We start from the raw sequence: 18,994 nt of genomic DNA, 5'->3' as shown, positions 1-18,994 counted from the left end.
ATTTTAGTCCTATATACATGTACCTGTCTGCTGTCAAATCATAGATACTGTAAATTCAGAAATTATTGCGTGGATTTATTATTGCGATTTTGTCATTTTGGACCACAATGCGATTTAAATTTTTGCGATATTGAAAACAATCTTGTTTCATTCATATAAACTTTTTCAAAATGTGAGTTTAAATTATTGCGATTATTACCCTGTCGCATTTTTCGCAATAATAAATAGCTTGTAATAATTTCTGAATTTACAGTATATTCTTAAATAGAGAATTCCAAAGCTAAATAATATTTTTTATGTAAAGACTAAAGTAGTTTGAATTCTGATTATTATGCATGAAGAGAAATTGCTAGTCCTGGTTTGAAGCGTTTTCACTGGAGACTTGTACAAATTTTACACACTCTGTGTTGGGGAAAGGGGGGATGGGTGTTGGTAGAAGGGGTCCTGATCCCGCAACCGGGGCTTAAAAACACAAAATCCTGTGGTCCAGATTTAAATAAATTGAAACCCGACATCCAGAAAAACACCCAATCCCGCAGTCCCAATAAAGGTCCTATCCCCCCTCTGTGTTGATTTTCACTATGGATGGCTTGAAGTGAGAAAATCCACTTTAGTCTTAGTGTGTGTGGTATTAAACTGCTTAGATACCATAACCATATAAAATATGGAGTCATTAGGCAATTTTTAGGAAGTTGGCTTGTCATGTTTTGACAATTTTGTCAGATTTTCAGAATCCTCTGGTTTTATCCATTTGAATGCCTTAAAAAAATGCCCATTAACCTCCATTTTTCTTTTAATAAATCTTTTACATGTACATGTATAATTATAAGCCATCTGTAACATCTTATAAAATGGTTGTTATTTTTTAATAGTTTTTGAAAACTTTAACTTATCAGTCATAAACATATGCATGTATGATTAAGCTATAAAAAATCAAGAGAACATTTTCCTACAAAATTTCAATGGCTTATATCTGGAAAACAAGTACATTGATCTATATTTTATTTTTGCTCTTTTGGTTCCTATATATATCCCCTATCAGTATATACTAGTGTTGTGAAAAGCTTGGTATTTTGAAACTGAGAAGCGAACTTCCTTAATTGTACATCTGTACAACTTTTAAACAAAGACAGAGGATGAAGAGAATGTAAGGCCTTTAACCATGAACAAAAACAAAATTTTAAAATTAAGTTTATCTACATTCCTTATATACCTAGCAGTGCTCACTGAGGTTGTGAGTTCTTATGAGTAATTAATTGCACTGAACTACCTACGTTTAATGAAGTATTTAGAGTGGAAATCGCAAATAGGTTTAAACCTTTAAGCAACTAACTGCTTGCACCTGAATGGTGGCGTCAGTTTTGTTTGTATTGATCTTGCAAACAATAAAGCTTCTCAAAATTGGTATGACTGAGACAAAAAGAATTTCAATGTTTTTACTCTTGTCAATTGTTTGTTTAGAATTTTTAACAAATTCAGACATCTGAGAATACATAGTAACTTTTGGAATTGTGTTGTAGAATAAACTTGCTCAGTTTGAGAAGGTATTAGATGAGAAGATCCTGTTTGAACAAGTACCTGACTTTGGTGTTACATTGGATATGGACTCTATGATATCATCTGTGGTATGTAGTATATATACGTATAGCGGGTTATTCGCTGGTGTAAAATTTCTCTATTTTCATTTAATATATTTTTGCTGTTATTATTTTTGGCAGATTCAAAAAAATTATCAAAACCTTTGCATGTACACGAAAATTTACACCTTGCGAAAAAAATAAGCTATACAGTTGTTTGTTTGATCCATGGCTGGGTTAACCAAGAACTTTCAAAAAAATAGTATTTACCGGTATTACTTTATTGCAAATTGCACATTGATCAAAGGCGGTTTGACTTGGAATGAAAATGATATTACGGGAAGGATAACTATGTCCACTGTTACCTGATAGTAACAGTTAGATGACATTCAGCAACAACATATCATGATAACAATTCTTTGCATCAAAGTGATTAACAAAAAAGTTTTGAGTTTGAACACAACACAAGACAATTGGGTTCAATTTTGATGTTACAGCACATTTCAGTCAGTATGTAGCTAATGGTAATATCTTTGGTTAGCTTGCTTGTTAGCTGAACCGTGAAGTAATTGTTAGGTAAGGTAAACTTCCCTCCTTTAATAGTAGACTAGCCCAACAGATAAAAAATCTATCTCTCTGTAGGACTAAGCTACTTTAAAAGGAGGGAAGTTTTCCTTACCTAACAATGACTTCACGGTTCAGCTAACAAGCAAGCTAACCAAAGATATTACCATTAGCTACATACTGACTGAAATCTGCTGTAATTGACTAGGATAGCCAGTTTTGGTTGGTTGTTCTTTCTTGGCACTCTGTCTTTCTCAACCAATTAAAATATGCAAAACCAAAAGGACAATCCATTCATCTATTTTCGTTTCTGGCCTCGTTGGCTTAATGGTCTAAAAGTTACTTCTGTAATCACTAGCCAGTCAATACTGCGGTTGTGAGTTCAAACCCCGCATGTGCGGGTGCATTTGATTCCAATCTTAATTGACTAGGATTGTCAGTTTTTCTAATGAAGGTCTGTGGTTTTCTACGTCCACTCTGGCTTCCTCCACCAATAAAACCTGGCCACCACAAAAAGCCTTAATGTGGTGCTTAAAAGTGGCGTTAAAATACCAAAAATAAAATAAAATCCATCTAAATTTCACCATGTTTAAAAAATGTGAAAAAATCAACAATTTTTTATTAGATCTGCTAATATCATAATTTTATAACAAACAAAAAAAAAAACATTCTTAGAAAAAGTTCCAGACTGGGAACAGTTATTTAAGCAACTTGAACCACAGGGCATAACAAATGTTGAGAGCTTGAGTAATTGTCAATGATCATGATTGCACATCTTCAATTTTTGCATAACTAAAAGACAGAAGTTAAGGACAACTTGTTGAAATGTTTGTAAACTATGATAAGAATTTATGTACTGTAAACCAACTAATATTCAAGATTATGCCATTTATTTTTGGGATTATCGTGACAGGAATGAAAATCATCAAAAACTAGTAAAAATTGAATACATCAAGAAAATTTGAAAATCCTGCAATTTATCAGCTCTGACTTGGTCTAAAAAGGACTCAATGGGAAACAAAATATCTGCAAAAATAAGTTGGTTCACAGTACTTCATTTAGTAATATAAGGAAGTGGCAATAACAAAGAATTTTTGTGAATGTCTCTATCATATGTATTGCAGGTCAAAACAGATTCAAAAGAAGTGCAGACTGAGAAAATGTTGTCAAAAGAGAGCCCATCTATAAATGAACATCAAACACGATTTCTCTCGGAGGCAATAAAAAAGCTTTTACACAAGTTAGATGGTAGTGATGAAGCCACTAAATATCTGATGACTGTGTTCAAGGATATGCTCAGTACAATGAAACTATTGTCTGACTGTGTACAAGAACATACTGCTATTGGTAAAGACAACATGTTAGAAACTTTGAATGTCATGAAGGAAGTTGTCAGGGAAGTTTCATCTACCGTTAGAAAAGCCGAATCTGAAATTAAAAATTTGAATAGTTCTAGTCATACCACATTAGTAACAGAGGCTTTGAAAGATAGCAATGCAGTCAACACGTTACCTGAAAATTCTGTTGAGATTTTAGAGGATAAAGGTGTTTCTAGAGATAATTCTGAAGAAAGGAAAGAAAATATAGATGTCAAGGACAAAGCAAAGAGTAAGAAAGGAAAGAAAAGTAAGAAAAAGAAGTTGGAGAAAGAAAGCACAGAATCAAATATAGTTATAGAGGGAAAGACAGATCAAAGTATTGAGAAATTTTACAATGGAGAAATAAGTTCTGAAAGAACACCAGCATCTGTCAAATTGTCAGGGACATTAGTGAAAGCATCGGCTTCTTTAGAGAAACTTGAGGCTAACTTGAAACTTGATGAAAAGTTGGAATTTGATGAAGAAAATACCTTGTTGAAAGAACAGAATGAAAGTGAAATGTCTGTAAAACCAAGCTCAGGTGAGGTAAAAACAGTGAAACATGAAATCAAGTTGTCTACAGTAAAAACAGATAATGAGATTTCTACTGTGAAAAACAATGGCATTGCATCTACAGTGGAAAACAGTGACAATACAGTAAAAAATGAAAATCTAGACAAGGCCATTGCACAGAGTACAGACATTAAAGGTTCTTTAGAAGATATTGACGATGATGAATTGGATTTCGATGTAGAGATGAGTAAGTCCTATCACTCAGCAAGTAGTGAGTATGTGTCTGCAGCCTCACAGCAGACGTCACAGTGCCATACTCCCGTTTTACTCTCAGCTTCCGAGGAAAATCAGTTCTTCATCTCAAATAAAAGTTCTAGTCAAGAATCTGTGGAGAAACAATCTGAACAATTAACTGATAATGATTCCACATCTACAATGAATTCTAGCAGTGCTCAGCAGGAAACCAGTGCAATTATTGATTCTAGTCATAAAAACAATGAACAGTTAATGGAAGGGGAAAGTCAAGTGCCGTATTTGAACACAAATGTAATTGGAGTTTCTACTAGTGCTAATGCTACAATTATACCTCAGGAAGAAAGTGCAATGTCAACACTGTGTCAAAGTCATCTTGAGTCAAATGTTCAGCCAGATCTGTCTTGTCAAAATCAAAGTGGACTTTTGTCTCAAGTGACAAATAACTCATTGTACGAGGCTGTTGTTCAGCAGTTAAAGCAAGTGTACCCACATTTAGCCAGTAATCCAGTCATGTTGAATATGATAGCTCTTCAGCAGACGTCAGTTTTACATAATTATCTTGGAAAGTCAGATGGGCCTGGAATGGCCAATCAGATGCAGGCTTTTGGAATGGAAACTGCTGGAACAACAAATGCAACAAGTGCTATGGAAATGACGGGTGAAGCAATGCCCAGTCAGATTAATAGACCAGACAAGCCAAATCCTATGACAAATCAGACAAATATTCAGCCAACAAATCTGAATTTTTCTAGTCAAGTTGAACACAGCAAAAGTGATGTTGCTCTTGGCAACCAAAACAAACCAATGAAAACCTCTGTTACAAGTTCTGATCATAATCTGCCTATCAAAACATCTGTTGCAAGTTCTAATTATGATCTGTCAATGAAATATATTGTTAACGGTTCAGGTGACCAATCTCTTCCAATGAAACCATTAACACCTTCTGAAAATAATATGAAAACAATATTACAAGGGGATGGCTCTGAAATTTTGAAAAAGCCGGCAGACATTATTAAATATGGCAACAAATCAACAAGTAATGTTAACAACTGTAATTCACTGGAACTGAAGATGGACAAATACTTGTGTTCACCAGAGAAAGTAACCATGGTTACCAAATCCAGTAAATCATTGAGCTCCTCGATAATTGATGATGCTACTCTTTCACCAAAATCTACGGTCAGACCACCTGGTTTTGGTGGCAAGAATGATTTTTCTGTTGAAACTTCTTCAGACACTATTCCTGCAAGTGGGCCCCCAATGGTAATACCACCTAATAGCTCTAACTTCAATGGATGTACAGAAAGTGTTAAAGACTTTAGGAAAACAAAAATCAGCCCTAATCGTGCTAATATTTTAAGCGGTTTCAATAAAGAATCAACTATCCAAAAACCCCTGGAAGTTACTGGTTCAGGTTTCACCTTCAGTAAGACTTTATCCTATAATCTACCTCAATCAAAAACTAATAAATCAGCAACCTCAAATGTAGCTGTGGAACAGGGTAAGAAAGTGCCACTTCTGCAGGCACCAGAAAAGAAGCCACCACTTTTGTCATTGCCCGTCATGGAGAAGACTAGACATCTATCTCAGCCAAACACAGGAAGGAAAGATATAGTTCATGGAAAATTATCAGGATTTGATAGCAATTCACCTAGTCCAACAGAGGCAGAGAAGAAATGGCAGTTCTCATCTGGTCTACCAAATTTACCGCCAAGACTGCAGAAGAAAAGACGTAGTTTTGAGAACACCAAAGTGAATCATCCACCAGTTTTATCTGAACCAAGCTGGGATGATGAAGTTGATGATTATGCTGAACCATTTGTTCCAAATTTTGACCCCAGGAGGCCTTTAGAATCTCACATAGGTAAACAATGTAAGTCTTGAGAAGATAAAGATCCAAAAGGTGTTTTAGAATTAATTATATGGGGGTTGGAAGGCACTAATGAAATTGAGAATGGAAATGGGGAATGTGTCAAAAAGACGAACACCACAAACATAGAGCAGAAAACAGCTCAAGGCTACAAATGCATAGTGGGATGAATTCTCCACAAGAGACCAAATGACACCAAAAAAAATATTTATAGGTTACTGTATGGCCTTCAACAATGAGAAAATCCCATATGGCATAGTCAGTTTTCAAAATTTTGTTATTTTATTATACAAAAGAAAAATATTAAGCACTTGAATATAATTTAAAAAAAAGAAGTTTACATTGATATATACATGTAGCTTAATTTGAGTGGAAAAGTGGAAGGTAGGTATGCACAAAAACTGAAAGAATCAAAGTATTAGTTTGATATTCTAAATATTTAACTGTCATATGGAAATATCTTCGTCTTTTCTCAATAGCTGTTGACACTTTAGAAGAAATAACATTACCAGAGAAAAGAAAAACAGAAGATGTGAAAGTAGATGGAGAGAAAGAAAAACAGGAAGAGGATGAAGACTGGTGTCAGGTAAGAACTGCTTCCCTGTTTAAACAAAACACTATTTATTGATTTTTGTGTTTCAATGTTTTTTGTGTTAGATAATGTCCAGTGGCAAATATTTCATAAATGTTTGGGAATTGAGCAAATTAATCAATAAATGTAGTTTCTACATCCTTTTTGTGGAATGAGTGGGATATATAAGACAGACTAGAAAGGGTATCTTTTGGGTTGTGACAACAGAACCATCGATACCATCTTTTGATTGTCAGAAGCTTCTGTCAAAGTAAGGTAAAAATCCCAGGGAGTTGAAGTATCTTAAAAATGTTTTAAAAACTTTAACTGCAAACTGTAGGTAATGTTAACTGGAAGAAAAACTAATTAAGTCCATTTACTAGTAAAATACCGGAAAGATAGATATTTTTTTACAAATTTACTTCTGGATACTATCTTATGATAAGAAACATGCTTCTGTCCAAGTTTGGTACAAATCCAGGATAGTTTAAGAAAGTTATCAAAATTTTAAAAACTTTAACCACAAAGTGAATAATGTTTTATGGCAGAAAAACTAAGTCCATTTATAAGTAAAATACAGAAAAATTGGAATTTTATTTTTCAAAATTTACTTCTGGATACTATCTTATGAACATAAATAAGCTTCTGTCCAAGTTTGGTAGAAATCCAAAATAGCTCAAGTAAGATATTAAAATTTCAAAAAACTTTAACCACAGAGTGAATATTTGTGGACGACGCCAACAACGCTGACAGAATGTAGGATTGCTATGTCTCGCTTTTTTGCCTAAAGTCGAAGGCTCGACAAGGCTATTGTTATTGTGATTTCATTACCAGAAAAAAAAACCCAGAAAATTTAATTTCATTGTTGTTTCACACACTCAGGACTATTCCATTAAAATATATGTGGGAGGTTAGGACAGGACTTTAAAAATTATCCTTACAACCAAGAATAATTTATTATATAATTTCGCATAATGGTAATAGACACATACTGAAAAAAGACCCATGACCCTGGATTGACCCATATTCAATATTTAAACTTCCCTTCCTACCCTACCACAAACATTTTAATGGAATAACCCTCAGGTGCAGGTGCTGTTATATTCACACAGCTGTGAAGTAATGGAATTTGTTTTCTTATTTATATTTTATTTGACTTTATAGCAAGACTTGAGATATAGGTGAGTTTTGAGTGTCGCTTGCTTTGCAGTTTAGATTTGTAGCTAGTTCATAAACATGGATCATCTTTCAATCATTGAAATCTTAACATATTTCTTTGCCTTTTTTGACATGCATTTTATAGGTACCACAAGAATATTAAAAAATAATTCCATGTTATATAGAATTATTTCTACAAAAGTTCCAGCTTTTACATTTCAATTGTAAAAATTGTACTGAGTGGAATAATTGTCTATGCTTATTTTGTATTCCTGGAAAAAACTCTAAAACTGCAATTTAAACTTGTAGGACTTTCATGTTTCTCTTATTTTATTTTTTTACAAAATTGAAATGAGAAATGAAGATATAAGGCAGGGGTGTGGAAATGCTATGCCTGACTCGCCCGACTCGTACATTTGAACAACCGGACAAGTAATTATTTTTGTCTTGGTTGCCCGTGGACAAGTAAAAAAATATACAAGACAAAGTTCAAATCCAACAAAAACATCAAATTAATTTCAAAACGTATAAAGATGTTTAATTTATGTAAAAGAAACCAATGTTCAGCAAGTAAATCCATGTTCATGACGATAAATATTACATGATACAGGAAATATATCAATTACCAAAATAAATAAAAAATAAGTATGCGAACCCGAGTCGCGTAACATTGCATTGGCTTTGTCCATTGACCTGGGATCGTCGATTAGGTTTTATCCATCATTTACCGGAAGTGTCATTTTTAAAGCAATTGCTTTCATGCCGTCGTGTATGGCCATCTTTGTGACCCAGATCAGAGACTCCGCCCAGATCAAGCCATAGTATTTTGTTAAACAGGCTCCTGGTCTGTCATTCTTAAACACCTATGTATGTTTTCTAATGCAATACATAGCTTGAAACTTTTGAAAAACGTTAGTGGATTTAAGAAGTTTCAGCATACGTTCTTGTAGATGTATTTTTGTATTTAGGGGGACAACCGTTTGACTATCAAAAAACATAGACGTCCGAGTGAAAAAAAATGCATTTTTATACCTGCGATTCCGTTTTCCGTTCGTACGATGTTTCTACAAAATATGGAATCATTTCAGTTGTTGATTTAGTATTGAAAATTTGACTGAATTATCTTTTATAATATACGGTTTTATATGTTTAATTGGTGTGTTTTTAAGAAAGAGGTCAGGTGCTCTTGTACATTCATAAAATTGTCGTTCATTCATAAATTTATCGTAAAATCAAAATCACTACACAGGTTATCAGGTTATACGTAGTGTCAAATGATTACCTGTAATCTAAAAATAGACAAAGTTAACTGACCTATTTTGTTGATTTGTTTGCGCAAATAATTTAGAGGAACGAAACCCTTGTTAAAAACACATAACAATAAGTTTGTTTTCCTTTTTTGTCATAACTCCGTAAGATTTATCGATCACCGTACTAATGAAATGGACCCGTCCAAACGTGATAGATACCAAGAGATATTTACAATTTGGAATTTTCTAGTTTCATAGATTAAAAAAAGTACATCCTTTTTGGATATCATATTCAAAACTGGGTATGCATGACAAATAATGAAACCATTATCCTCGTCTTTCCAATGGACGAGTCTACTACGTTTGTTAACCCTCGACGGTCCACCGTGTTTGCAATTTTATTTCACATGTTTTCGAAATATTGAAGATCATTTTCACAATGTTTCCTGAAAATTGGATAAATATCAAAGCAACTTAGAGCTGTTTGTTCTTGTTCGTATAATGACGATTTAATGTCATGTTTGTCTGTGATGGCCCCTCTTTTCGGGATTGCACGAGAATTATAGTTATCTCGTACCGCATGAGGATGACACATATCAACTGAGCAATAATGTTTGGGACTTAGTTTTTAAGAAATGATGACAAAGTAACATTATGAAACTATTTTTAGTCAGCTGAAATATATATAATTTTATTTTTTACATGTTTATGTCTTGTAAAATATTTTGTTTCTTTCCCGCTTTTCAACATTTGCGTCTGGAAAGTTGAAATGTTTTAACTGAAGTGTTAAATTTAAATTAATTATGAAAATTAAATCAATAAAGGAAATTATTGCCCAGTTACAAACACTACTAGGGGATAATCCATAATAATTTCTCTTGGAGTTATATGTTTCAGCACATGTATATTTGACCCCAACTTTAGCCTGGTAAACGTGTTGTCTCCTTGTGAAATATAAAACATATTAAAAATGACTTTCTGCTAAAGTCTTTAATTGATATAAAGTTAAAACCTTCTTAATTCTCACTAGACAACACTCCTGTCCTGTTTAATTCTTAAATATATGTGGATGAAAAAAAAGTCCCCAAAACATAAACATGGCAGCAATTGCTTTTACAGCCTTTCAGGCTTTGATTTAAATTTTGTATCGAGATTCAGATTGACAAAATAAAAAGGTGGGCAAACAAGACAAAATGAGTCATGAGTTGAGTAGAAAACCTTAAATGCAAATGGAGGACACAGAGTATTTAATAAAAAAAACAAAAGCGAGAATTTCGGACATCATGGATATCAGATTGCCCCTGGCTATCTAAGGAAATTCGGAAAATAAATTAATTTTTTGTCTTATTTATTGATGAAGTCTTATTTATTGATGAAGTCTTATTTATAGATGAAAAGTCAACATTATTTGTTGTCAAAGTGAAAAATAAAAGGGACACTTTAATTGCCCATCAAGACAATAATAAATAATCAAGAAAAAAACAAGTGTGTCAGTTGAGAGAAACACCACAAAATCAATAGTTTATCTATTATTTAGTTTACATTTCTTCAATCACTGACTGTCCTCAAATTTAGTACCTACTGGCTACAATTTTTATTAAAAAAACTGCTGCAAAATTGTCCTCACATGTCATTTCAGATCATTTATTGAAATCAACCTAGCTGTATAAATAATATAAAAAACTGATCATGTCATCATGTTTATTTTTTCATCACATTTTATCAAGTTGTATTGAACATTATTATCACACTTGACTTTTTATGCTAATGTATGTATGCAATGTACTAGTATATGTTTGTGTTTTGTTTGATTTTTCATTACGAGGGCCTCAGGGAAGATTAGTTATATAGCTAACTGTGTAACCCTCTTAAAATAAAGTATTGTTGTTGTTGTTGTTGTTATTTCATTGGTTGGTTTGCTGTTAGGTTTCTGTCCCATTGATGTTAACCCATTTTCAAATGATTTCCTACTTTCCTAATTATTTACACATATAAACAAATATATTTCATTTGTTTGTGATGCACAACAGTGCTAAGTAAGAATTATATATTAGCTAACAAGAAGTACTTCGAATATTTATTGGGATCATCAGGACAAGTAATTTTTTTTCCGGACAAGTAAAATTTTAGGTTTCACTTGCCCGGGGACAAGTGCTCACAACAAATATTTCCACACCCCTGTATAAGGGAGATAACACCATCACATTTCTACATTTTTGCACCCTTTATGCATTCCATCCTGTCTGCTTGCTGTTGTAGAGATTATTGTGTACCCAAGTAAACTTGCTTTCTTATAATTATCTTGTATGAACTATACTTCAAACAATCTAAACACTGTAATATTGTTCTGATAACCTGGATGTTGTCTTTGTACATTTTATGTATCTAATATAAAATTTAAGTTTTATTATTCATACTATTATTTTATTTTATTAATACATCTATCATTCTGTGTCAATTCCGAGATTAGACTTGAATTATTCTATGACACTCTGTATCCATCACACTATGTTTTATGTCATTTTTGTAGTATTGTTTGCTGTAATAACACTTTGTTTTATCCTCATTTTCTCATTGACAAACATTGACAGGATGAAGGATATAAATAACTGTTCCTAAAAGGCAACAAAAATAAATGTTGGTACAGACAAGAACAATATATCCAATTTTACTACTATGTTAAGCTGATAACCTTTAAAAATAAGCTGGTTCAGAGGATCAGTAAGTTAACAAGGAATGATCTAGAATAAATGAAACAAAGAATATATAAAAAAGAAGATGTGGTATTATTGCCAAGGAGACAACTATCCACAAAAGATCAAAATGACACAAACATTAACAACTATAGGTAACCGTACAGCCTTCAACAATGAGCAAAGCCCATACCGCATAGTCAGTTATAAGACTTTACTACAAATTTGAAGATGTACCTATTTAAATTAGTAAACATAAAAAACTGTATATAAATATAGAAACAAGGAGTAGTGAAATGATTGTCAATGAGGCAACTATCCACTGGTGTATACTGTTTAGATGCAAATAGATATAAGAAGATGTGGTATAAGTGTCAATGGCTAGAAAAAGTTTTAAATCTCTTTATAATACATGTACTTTAATCAAATTTGAATTTTTAGGTGACCAAAAAGAAAAGGAAAGAAACCAAACCATCGGATGTTAAGAAACCAGCAGCAAGTAGGATACGACACAAATCTGCAGCAGATAAGACAACCAAGAGCAATAACTTTGACAGACTAGTTCAGATGTTAATGGAAGTCTATACTGGACTTACAAGGTATTGTAAAATGGAAGCTTTGGCAGAACAGAAATTGTGCATCTCCCGTTTCTAACTGTGTATTGCTTTTCTTGCAAAATTGAATGAGCAGTTTGATCAAGAGAACAAAAAATAATATGGAAAATTGAACTGAAACAAAAAGGCAAGATAACTAAAGGTTGGGGGCAAAAAGTACATTTCAGTTTTTCTTGGTAATGCTTAGAATTTTAATTGATTATTTACTATAAATGCTCATGCAATCTTTTTTATAAATTCACCAATTATGAATTTTTTGTAAAAGAAAATATAAACTAGTTGTGTTTAAGCTACACGAATGGCCTCGTCCCATAAAGTTGAAAAATCTGCAATTTCAACATAAACACATGTGGACACAAACTTGATGGTAGTTGCACATATCAAAAATCAGCTCAAAATCTAGAGGCATTTAGAAAAAAAATCTGTATAAATGTGATTTTCTATAATTTATCAAAAGCCTGTAATTTCAGCAAAAATTAGCGAATTGGAACAAAACTTTCACTTGATCTGTAACTCATCATGGTTAACTCACATAGCAAAATTCAGCCCAATATCCGAAGGCGTTTAGAAAAAAAGAGCGTATAACTGTGATTTTCAACAATTTCTAAAAGTCCAAAGGCCCTTAATTTTGGCAAAAATTAGTGGAGTGGAACGAAACTTAAATTTGATCTGTAACTCATCATGGTTAACTCACATACCAAAAATCAGCCCAATATCTGAAGGCATTTAGATAAAATGTGCGTATAACTGTGATTTTCAACAATTTCTCAAATGTCCAAAGTCTGTAATTTCGGCAAAAATTAGTGGAGTGGAAAGAAACTTAAACTTTATCTGTAACTCATCATGGTTATTAAACTCACATACAAAAAATTAGCCCAATATCTGAAGGTGTTTAGAAAAAACTCCATATAGTGGTTTGTTGAGGAATGATGAAATGACGGAATTTCGGACAAGGGTAAAACTATATGGCACGTACAACTTCGTTGCGGGGTAATAAAAAGTAGATGTGCATTGATAGCCAATAAGACAACTCTCCACACAATACCAAAATGACACTTAAATTTAACAATTATAGGCCACCGTATTGCCTGCAAGAGGCTGTTTCTCTGTCTAGGTGTAATACCACCATTGGTTTTTCCCTATTAGTCTTTGTTAAATTGGCATTTTTGAAAAAAATGTACAGTATTTACCTTTATTTTAACCAAAGAAATACTTTGCATGAATAAAGTTTAATCCTTTCGAGTAAACAACCCAATTTTTACACTGTTATTTACTGGTTACCTGCTTTGGTAACTATGTAACCTTAACTTTCCAAAATATTTTATAAGACCATCAAATAAAAAAAGAATGATGCTTTCAGACACCCAACATACACGTTTATGACTCAGAAAAAAATAAGTACATTGAAATGCAGGGTTAGTTTTCTACAACTGTCAAAGTCAAGGGAATATTTTATTAGACCTACTTTCGTATACAACTGGATGTGACGTACCATGATTTGGTAGTATTTTATACAATAGATCTTCACAAATATCGCCAAATTATGAATAACATTTGTGAATAAATTAAAGATCAGACTGTCATCACCATGGATGGATGAAAAATATCAAATCCAAATTTATGTATATATAGAAATAAATATGAAAATTTATCATGCCACATGCATACCAAAACAAACTTATTCAGTGCAAAATATATTAAAAAAGGAGACCATATAAACAGAAGTATATTAGATATCTTGTCTCCTTTGTATAATATGTATATCTTGATTACAGGTCACAGGTTATGGATGTTATTCAAGAGGTACGAGTGGTCAGGGGTGGACTCAGTGGTCTGACCGTTAAAGAAATCATGGAGATAGCCAGGACGGTTATAATAAAAAAATATGAACACAAAATGACAAATAATCAGGTATGTGGAAGTAATTATGAACAAATGATATAAATTAAAGGAAATACGGTATATATAAATAAGACAACAACCAAATGGCACAAATAAAGAAAAAATACCATAAACCTACTTTTTGCCCTAACAATAGATTAGTAGAATATGAAAATATCATAAACCTACCTTTTTCCCTCACAATAGATTAGTAGAATATGACAATACCATAAACCTACCTTTTTCCCTCACAATAGATTAGTAGAATATGACAATATCATAAACCTACCTTTTTCCCTCACAATAGATTAGTAGAATATGAAAATACCATAAATCTACCTTTTCCCTCACAATAGATTAGTAGAATATGAAAATACCATAAATCTACCTTTGCCCTCAACCTACCTTTTGCCCTCACAATAGATTAGTAGAATATGACAATACCATAAACCTACCTTTTGCCCTCACAATAGATTAGTTGAATATGAAAATACCATAAATCTACCTTTTCCCTCACAATAGATTAGTAGAATATGAAAATACCATAAATCTACCTTTTCCCTCACAATAGATTAGTAGAATATGAAAATACCATAAATCTACCTTTGCCCTCAACCTACCTTTTGCCCTCACAATAGATTAGTAGAATATGAAAATACCATAAACCTACCTTTTGCCCTCACAATAGATTAGTAGAATATGAAAATACCATAAATCTACCTTTTCCCTCACAATAGATTAGTAGAATATGAAAATACCAGAAACCTACCTTTTGCCCTCACAATAGATTAGTTGAATATGAAAATACCAGAAACCTACCTTTTGCCCTCACAATAGATTAGTAGAATATGACAATACCATAAATCTACCTTTTCCCTCACAATAGATTAGTAGAATATGAAAATACCAGAAACCTACCTTTTGCCCTCACAATAGATTAGTAGAATATGACAATACCATAAACCTACCTTTTGCCCTTCACAATAGATTAGTAGAATATGAAAATACCATAAACCTACCTTTTGCCCTCACTATAGATAAGTAGAATATGACAATACCATAAACCTACCTTTTGCCCTTCACAATAGATTAGTAGAATATGAAAATACCATAAACCTACCTTTTGCCCTCACTATAGATAAGTAGAATATGACAACACCATAAACCTACCTTTTGCCCTTCACAATAGATTATACGTGTTTCTCGTTTCTTGTTTTGTTTATATAGATTAGACCGTTGGTTTTCCCGTTTGAATGGTTTTACACTAGTAATTTTGGGGCCCTTTATAGCTTGTTGTTCGGTGTGAGCCAAGGCTCTGTGTTGAAGGCCGTACTTTAACCTATTATGGTTTATTTTTTAAATTGTTATTTGGACGGAGAGTTGTCTCATTAACAATCACACCATATCTTCCTATATCTATATAGTAGACAATCACTTAATTCTAAGGCATGGACCCTGAAAAGTTAGAAATTGTGGTGACCATAATTGTATTTCTTTTGATTTTAAATCCTGCATACAAATAGGAAAATACACTTTGATTTGGGTTCACAAAACTTTATAACAGTAAATAGTAGGATCTTGAGAGCTTTTTACCTGATAAATTTACATATGCATAACACTAAAACAGATAGTATGCAAATAAAATATACAAGCAGTATATCTATATGACAACACACAGGTATCTTTAAATACAAATGTACATGCAAAGCTCTACTTACCTCCACATTTTAAGATTCTAAAAAATATATTGCAGCATTGAATGAATAAAATTGGTTGTTATTACATAATAGGACATATATAAAACATTTTGGTTCTCCGATACTGTACACAATTTGGAAGACATTGACAATGTTTTTTTCCACAGTCAGAAGTTGGCTCTATCCAAGCCTATTTGTGAAGGGAAAAAAATTGATTCAATATTGATGTCATTTTTTATCTTAATTGAAAGTTTTTAGGTTTATTTTTAATATATGTTGGTATGTTATAATGAGTTAAATGATTGTTCTTACTGTATTTATAAACAGAGACCTATGCAGGCATCAGATGTCAAAGGCAAGACATCAACAATGACTGGCAGGAGGAAGGCGGAGCTTCAAAATATTGCCACTGGTCATCCCTCCAATCAGGTCACCATGGAAACAGTTGAAGAGAGAGCCAATCAGATAAAAGTATACAATGCCATGAAGGCCAAGCAAGCTTTACACACATCAGAAAAAATGATTGTAAGTGCTGTCTGACTTATTGCATTCAGTTGCATTGTAGGAAGTTAAAGACTCCTTATCAATTACTAGCCTACTTAAAGTTAGCCACCATCAACCTTTATTAATAGGAGTATTTGTAAGTTTGTTTTTTATACGAATATGCATCCATCTTATGAATCAATTCTTTGACGACTGTTCATAGATAAAAAGAAGATGAGGTATGAGTGTAAATGAAACAACTCTCCATCCAAGTCACAATGGGAAAAAATTACAGGTTAAAGAAGGGCCTTCAACACCGAGCTTTGGCTATTAAACACCGAACAGCAAGCTATAAAAGGCCCAAAAATGACTAGTTTAAAACCGTTCAAACAGGAAAACCAACAGTCTTATCTATGTAAAAAATTAGAAACATTTATGAACCACACAAACGACAACCAATGTATGAGTTGCAAAACAATGCAGCAGGTTTTAAACGATTCAATAGGTGCCAACCTTCACCCTAACCTAAAAAATTATGTTAAATCACAATATAGAAAGACACACTATGAAAATATCAATTGAAATGGCTTAACTCAATCAAAAGACACACTTACAATTACAAGCAAACATATTGTAAATGTGATATTACACACATTTAGGTAGTGTAAATTCAGAAATTATTGCGAGGATTTTATTATTACGATAAATGTTTAATGCAATAATTTAAACTCGCATTTTAAAATGTTTTTTTATGAATAAAACAGGATTTTTCTAAAAATTGTAAAAATTAAAATTGCATTTAGGTCTAAAATGACAAAATCACACAAACAGACATGATAAATGCACGCAATAATTTCTGAATTTACAGTACCATAGGTTATTTTAAACATACATCATTGTTCCTTCAAATGCTGGAGATTTGTGTGTTGATCAAACTACAGACGTCGGACAGACTTCCTTCACCAAGAGTTCATATCTTGGGTTCTTAATAACAAACCAAATTCATTTTGAACTGCTTAATTGAACCCCAGTTCAGGATATAACAGGGTTGATACCCCGTCAGAACAAAACCATGAGACTGGAAAATATTAAATGTATATTTGGTAATATGGTGTAATATGAATTATTTATTACCTCAAAAGAGAGGCAAAAGATACAAGATCAGTGGGACATCAAGAGATCAACATAGAGCTCTAATCAGTGGGACATCAAGAGATCAACATAGAGCTCTAATCAGTGGGACATCAAGAGATCAACATACGAGCTCTAATCAATGGGACATCAAGATACCAACATACAAGCTCTAATCAATGGGACATCAAGAGATCAACATACGAGCTCTAATCAATGGGACATCAAGAGATCAACATACGAGCTCTAATCAATGGGACATCAAAAGATCAACATACGAGCTCTAATCAATGGGACATCAAGATACCAACATACATGGTTTTTATGAAACATGATTGTCTATAAATATGTCAAGCTCCAATAATTCAGTCTGGGGAAGATAAACATTGAATAAAAAATAATGTATTTTTGTGTAATTGTAGGATGATGAAGATGATATATGTGTGATTTGCCATGATGAGTTGTCGTATGGAGAGACTAAGATGTTAGACTGTAAACATGAGTTTCATACTGAGGTTAGTGTAAAATACATGTACCGGTAATCACTTTATGGGCTAACATGGTTGATTCTCAAATTCTTATATCTAAAAGAAAGAAGCACACAGACCTGTCTAGTTTTCCTTTATTTTGATGTATTGTACATATATGGGTTAATCCTGATGTATTGTTTGTCACTGGACATGGTCATCCATCTATTTTCAGCCAATGTGTGAAATTTTTGTTGCATTTTTGTCGAGCCTGCAACTTTTGGTGTAGGAAGCTCGACATAGGGATAGTGATCTGGCTACGGCGGCGTTAGCGAACTTTTAAAAAGCTTTATATTTTAGAAGTTGGAAGACCTGGATGCTTCATACTTTGTATATAGATGCCTCAACTAATCCTGTGATCAACTAATCCTATATCTGTTTGTCTTGTTTATAGCCTATTGAATTTAGAGATTAAATACTTGAAATTCAAACGAACAGGACGAGGAAGAATTTTTAAAACTTGTTAGAATTTGTAACTTCCCAGGGATGATTCTTCTATATAGTTTAATTCCTCCAGCGGCCCCAAAAAAATGTGTGAAAATAAATTCCCAATTCAGAAAAAAAAAAAAAAATCAAAAAAAAATCGATATTTTCGGAAATGTTTCCGTCACCGATTTAGGCAATTACATTTTTCGGCATTTATCTACAAAGTGTTTTAAAATCCGAATACGAATAATGTAAATGGAAGATTGCTAAGATAAGGTATGTAATCATAATTTATATTGTGTGGTTATTAGAGACGTTTCTCAATACCTTTGTTCTCGCAAAAGCAGACCTTTAAATAAAATTGAAGAAAATGCTATGGGTGTATTTGATCTCGTAAAAGCATATCGCCCAGCAGGTCGATAATAG

General features: G+C 32.8%; 1 protein-coding gene across 3 annotated transcripts in view; it reads left to right on the top strand.

Moving 5' to 3' along the window:
* Positions 1–18,994, top strand: part of LOC134699485 (uncharacterized) — a 34,446-nt gene that overhangs the window by 13,766 nt on the left and 1,686 nt on the right. For 2 of the 3 annotated variants that reach the window (XM_063561074.1, XM_063561073.1), the window contains exons 8-14: positions 1,521–1,625; positions 3,266–6,140; positions 6,617–6,723; positions 12,251–12,408; positions 14,199–14,334; positions 16,329–16,526; positions 18,038–18,130. In XM_063561074.1, coding sequence (XP_063417144.1) covers positions 1,521–1,625; positions 3,266–6,140; positions 6,617–6,723; positions 12,251–12,408; positions 14,199–14,334; positions 16,329–16,526; positions 18,038–18,130 — 3,672 coding nt within the window. Of the gene's footprint in view, positions 1–1,520; positions 1,626–3,265; positions 6,141–6,616; positions 6,724–7,872; positions 7,890–12,250; positions 12,409–14,198; positions 14,335–16,328; positions 16,527–18,037; positions 18,131–18,994 lie in introns of those variants that run through there. The other variant, XM_063561075.1, reaches the window with a different exon arrangement.

This window comes from Mytilus trossulus, unplaced genomic scaffold (assembly GCF_036588685.1).
Source record: "Mytilus trossulus isolate FHL-02 unplaced genomic scaffold, PNRI_Mtr1.1.1.hap1 h1tg000070l__unscaffolded, whole genome shotgun sequence".
Classification (NCBI taxonomy): domain Eukaryota; kingdom Metazoa; phylum Mollusca; class Bivalvia; order Mytilida; family Mytilidae; genus Mytilus; species Mytilus trossulus.
The sequence above is the reverse complement of the archived record's forward strand: the minus strand, read 5'-3'. Positions and strand labels throughout refer to the sequence as shown.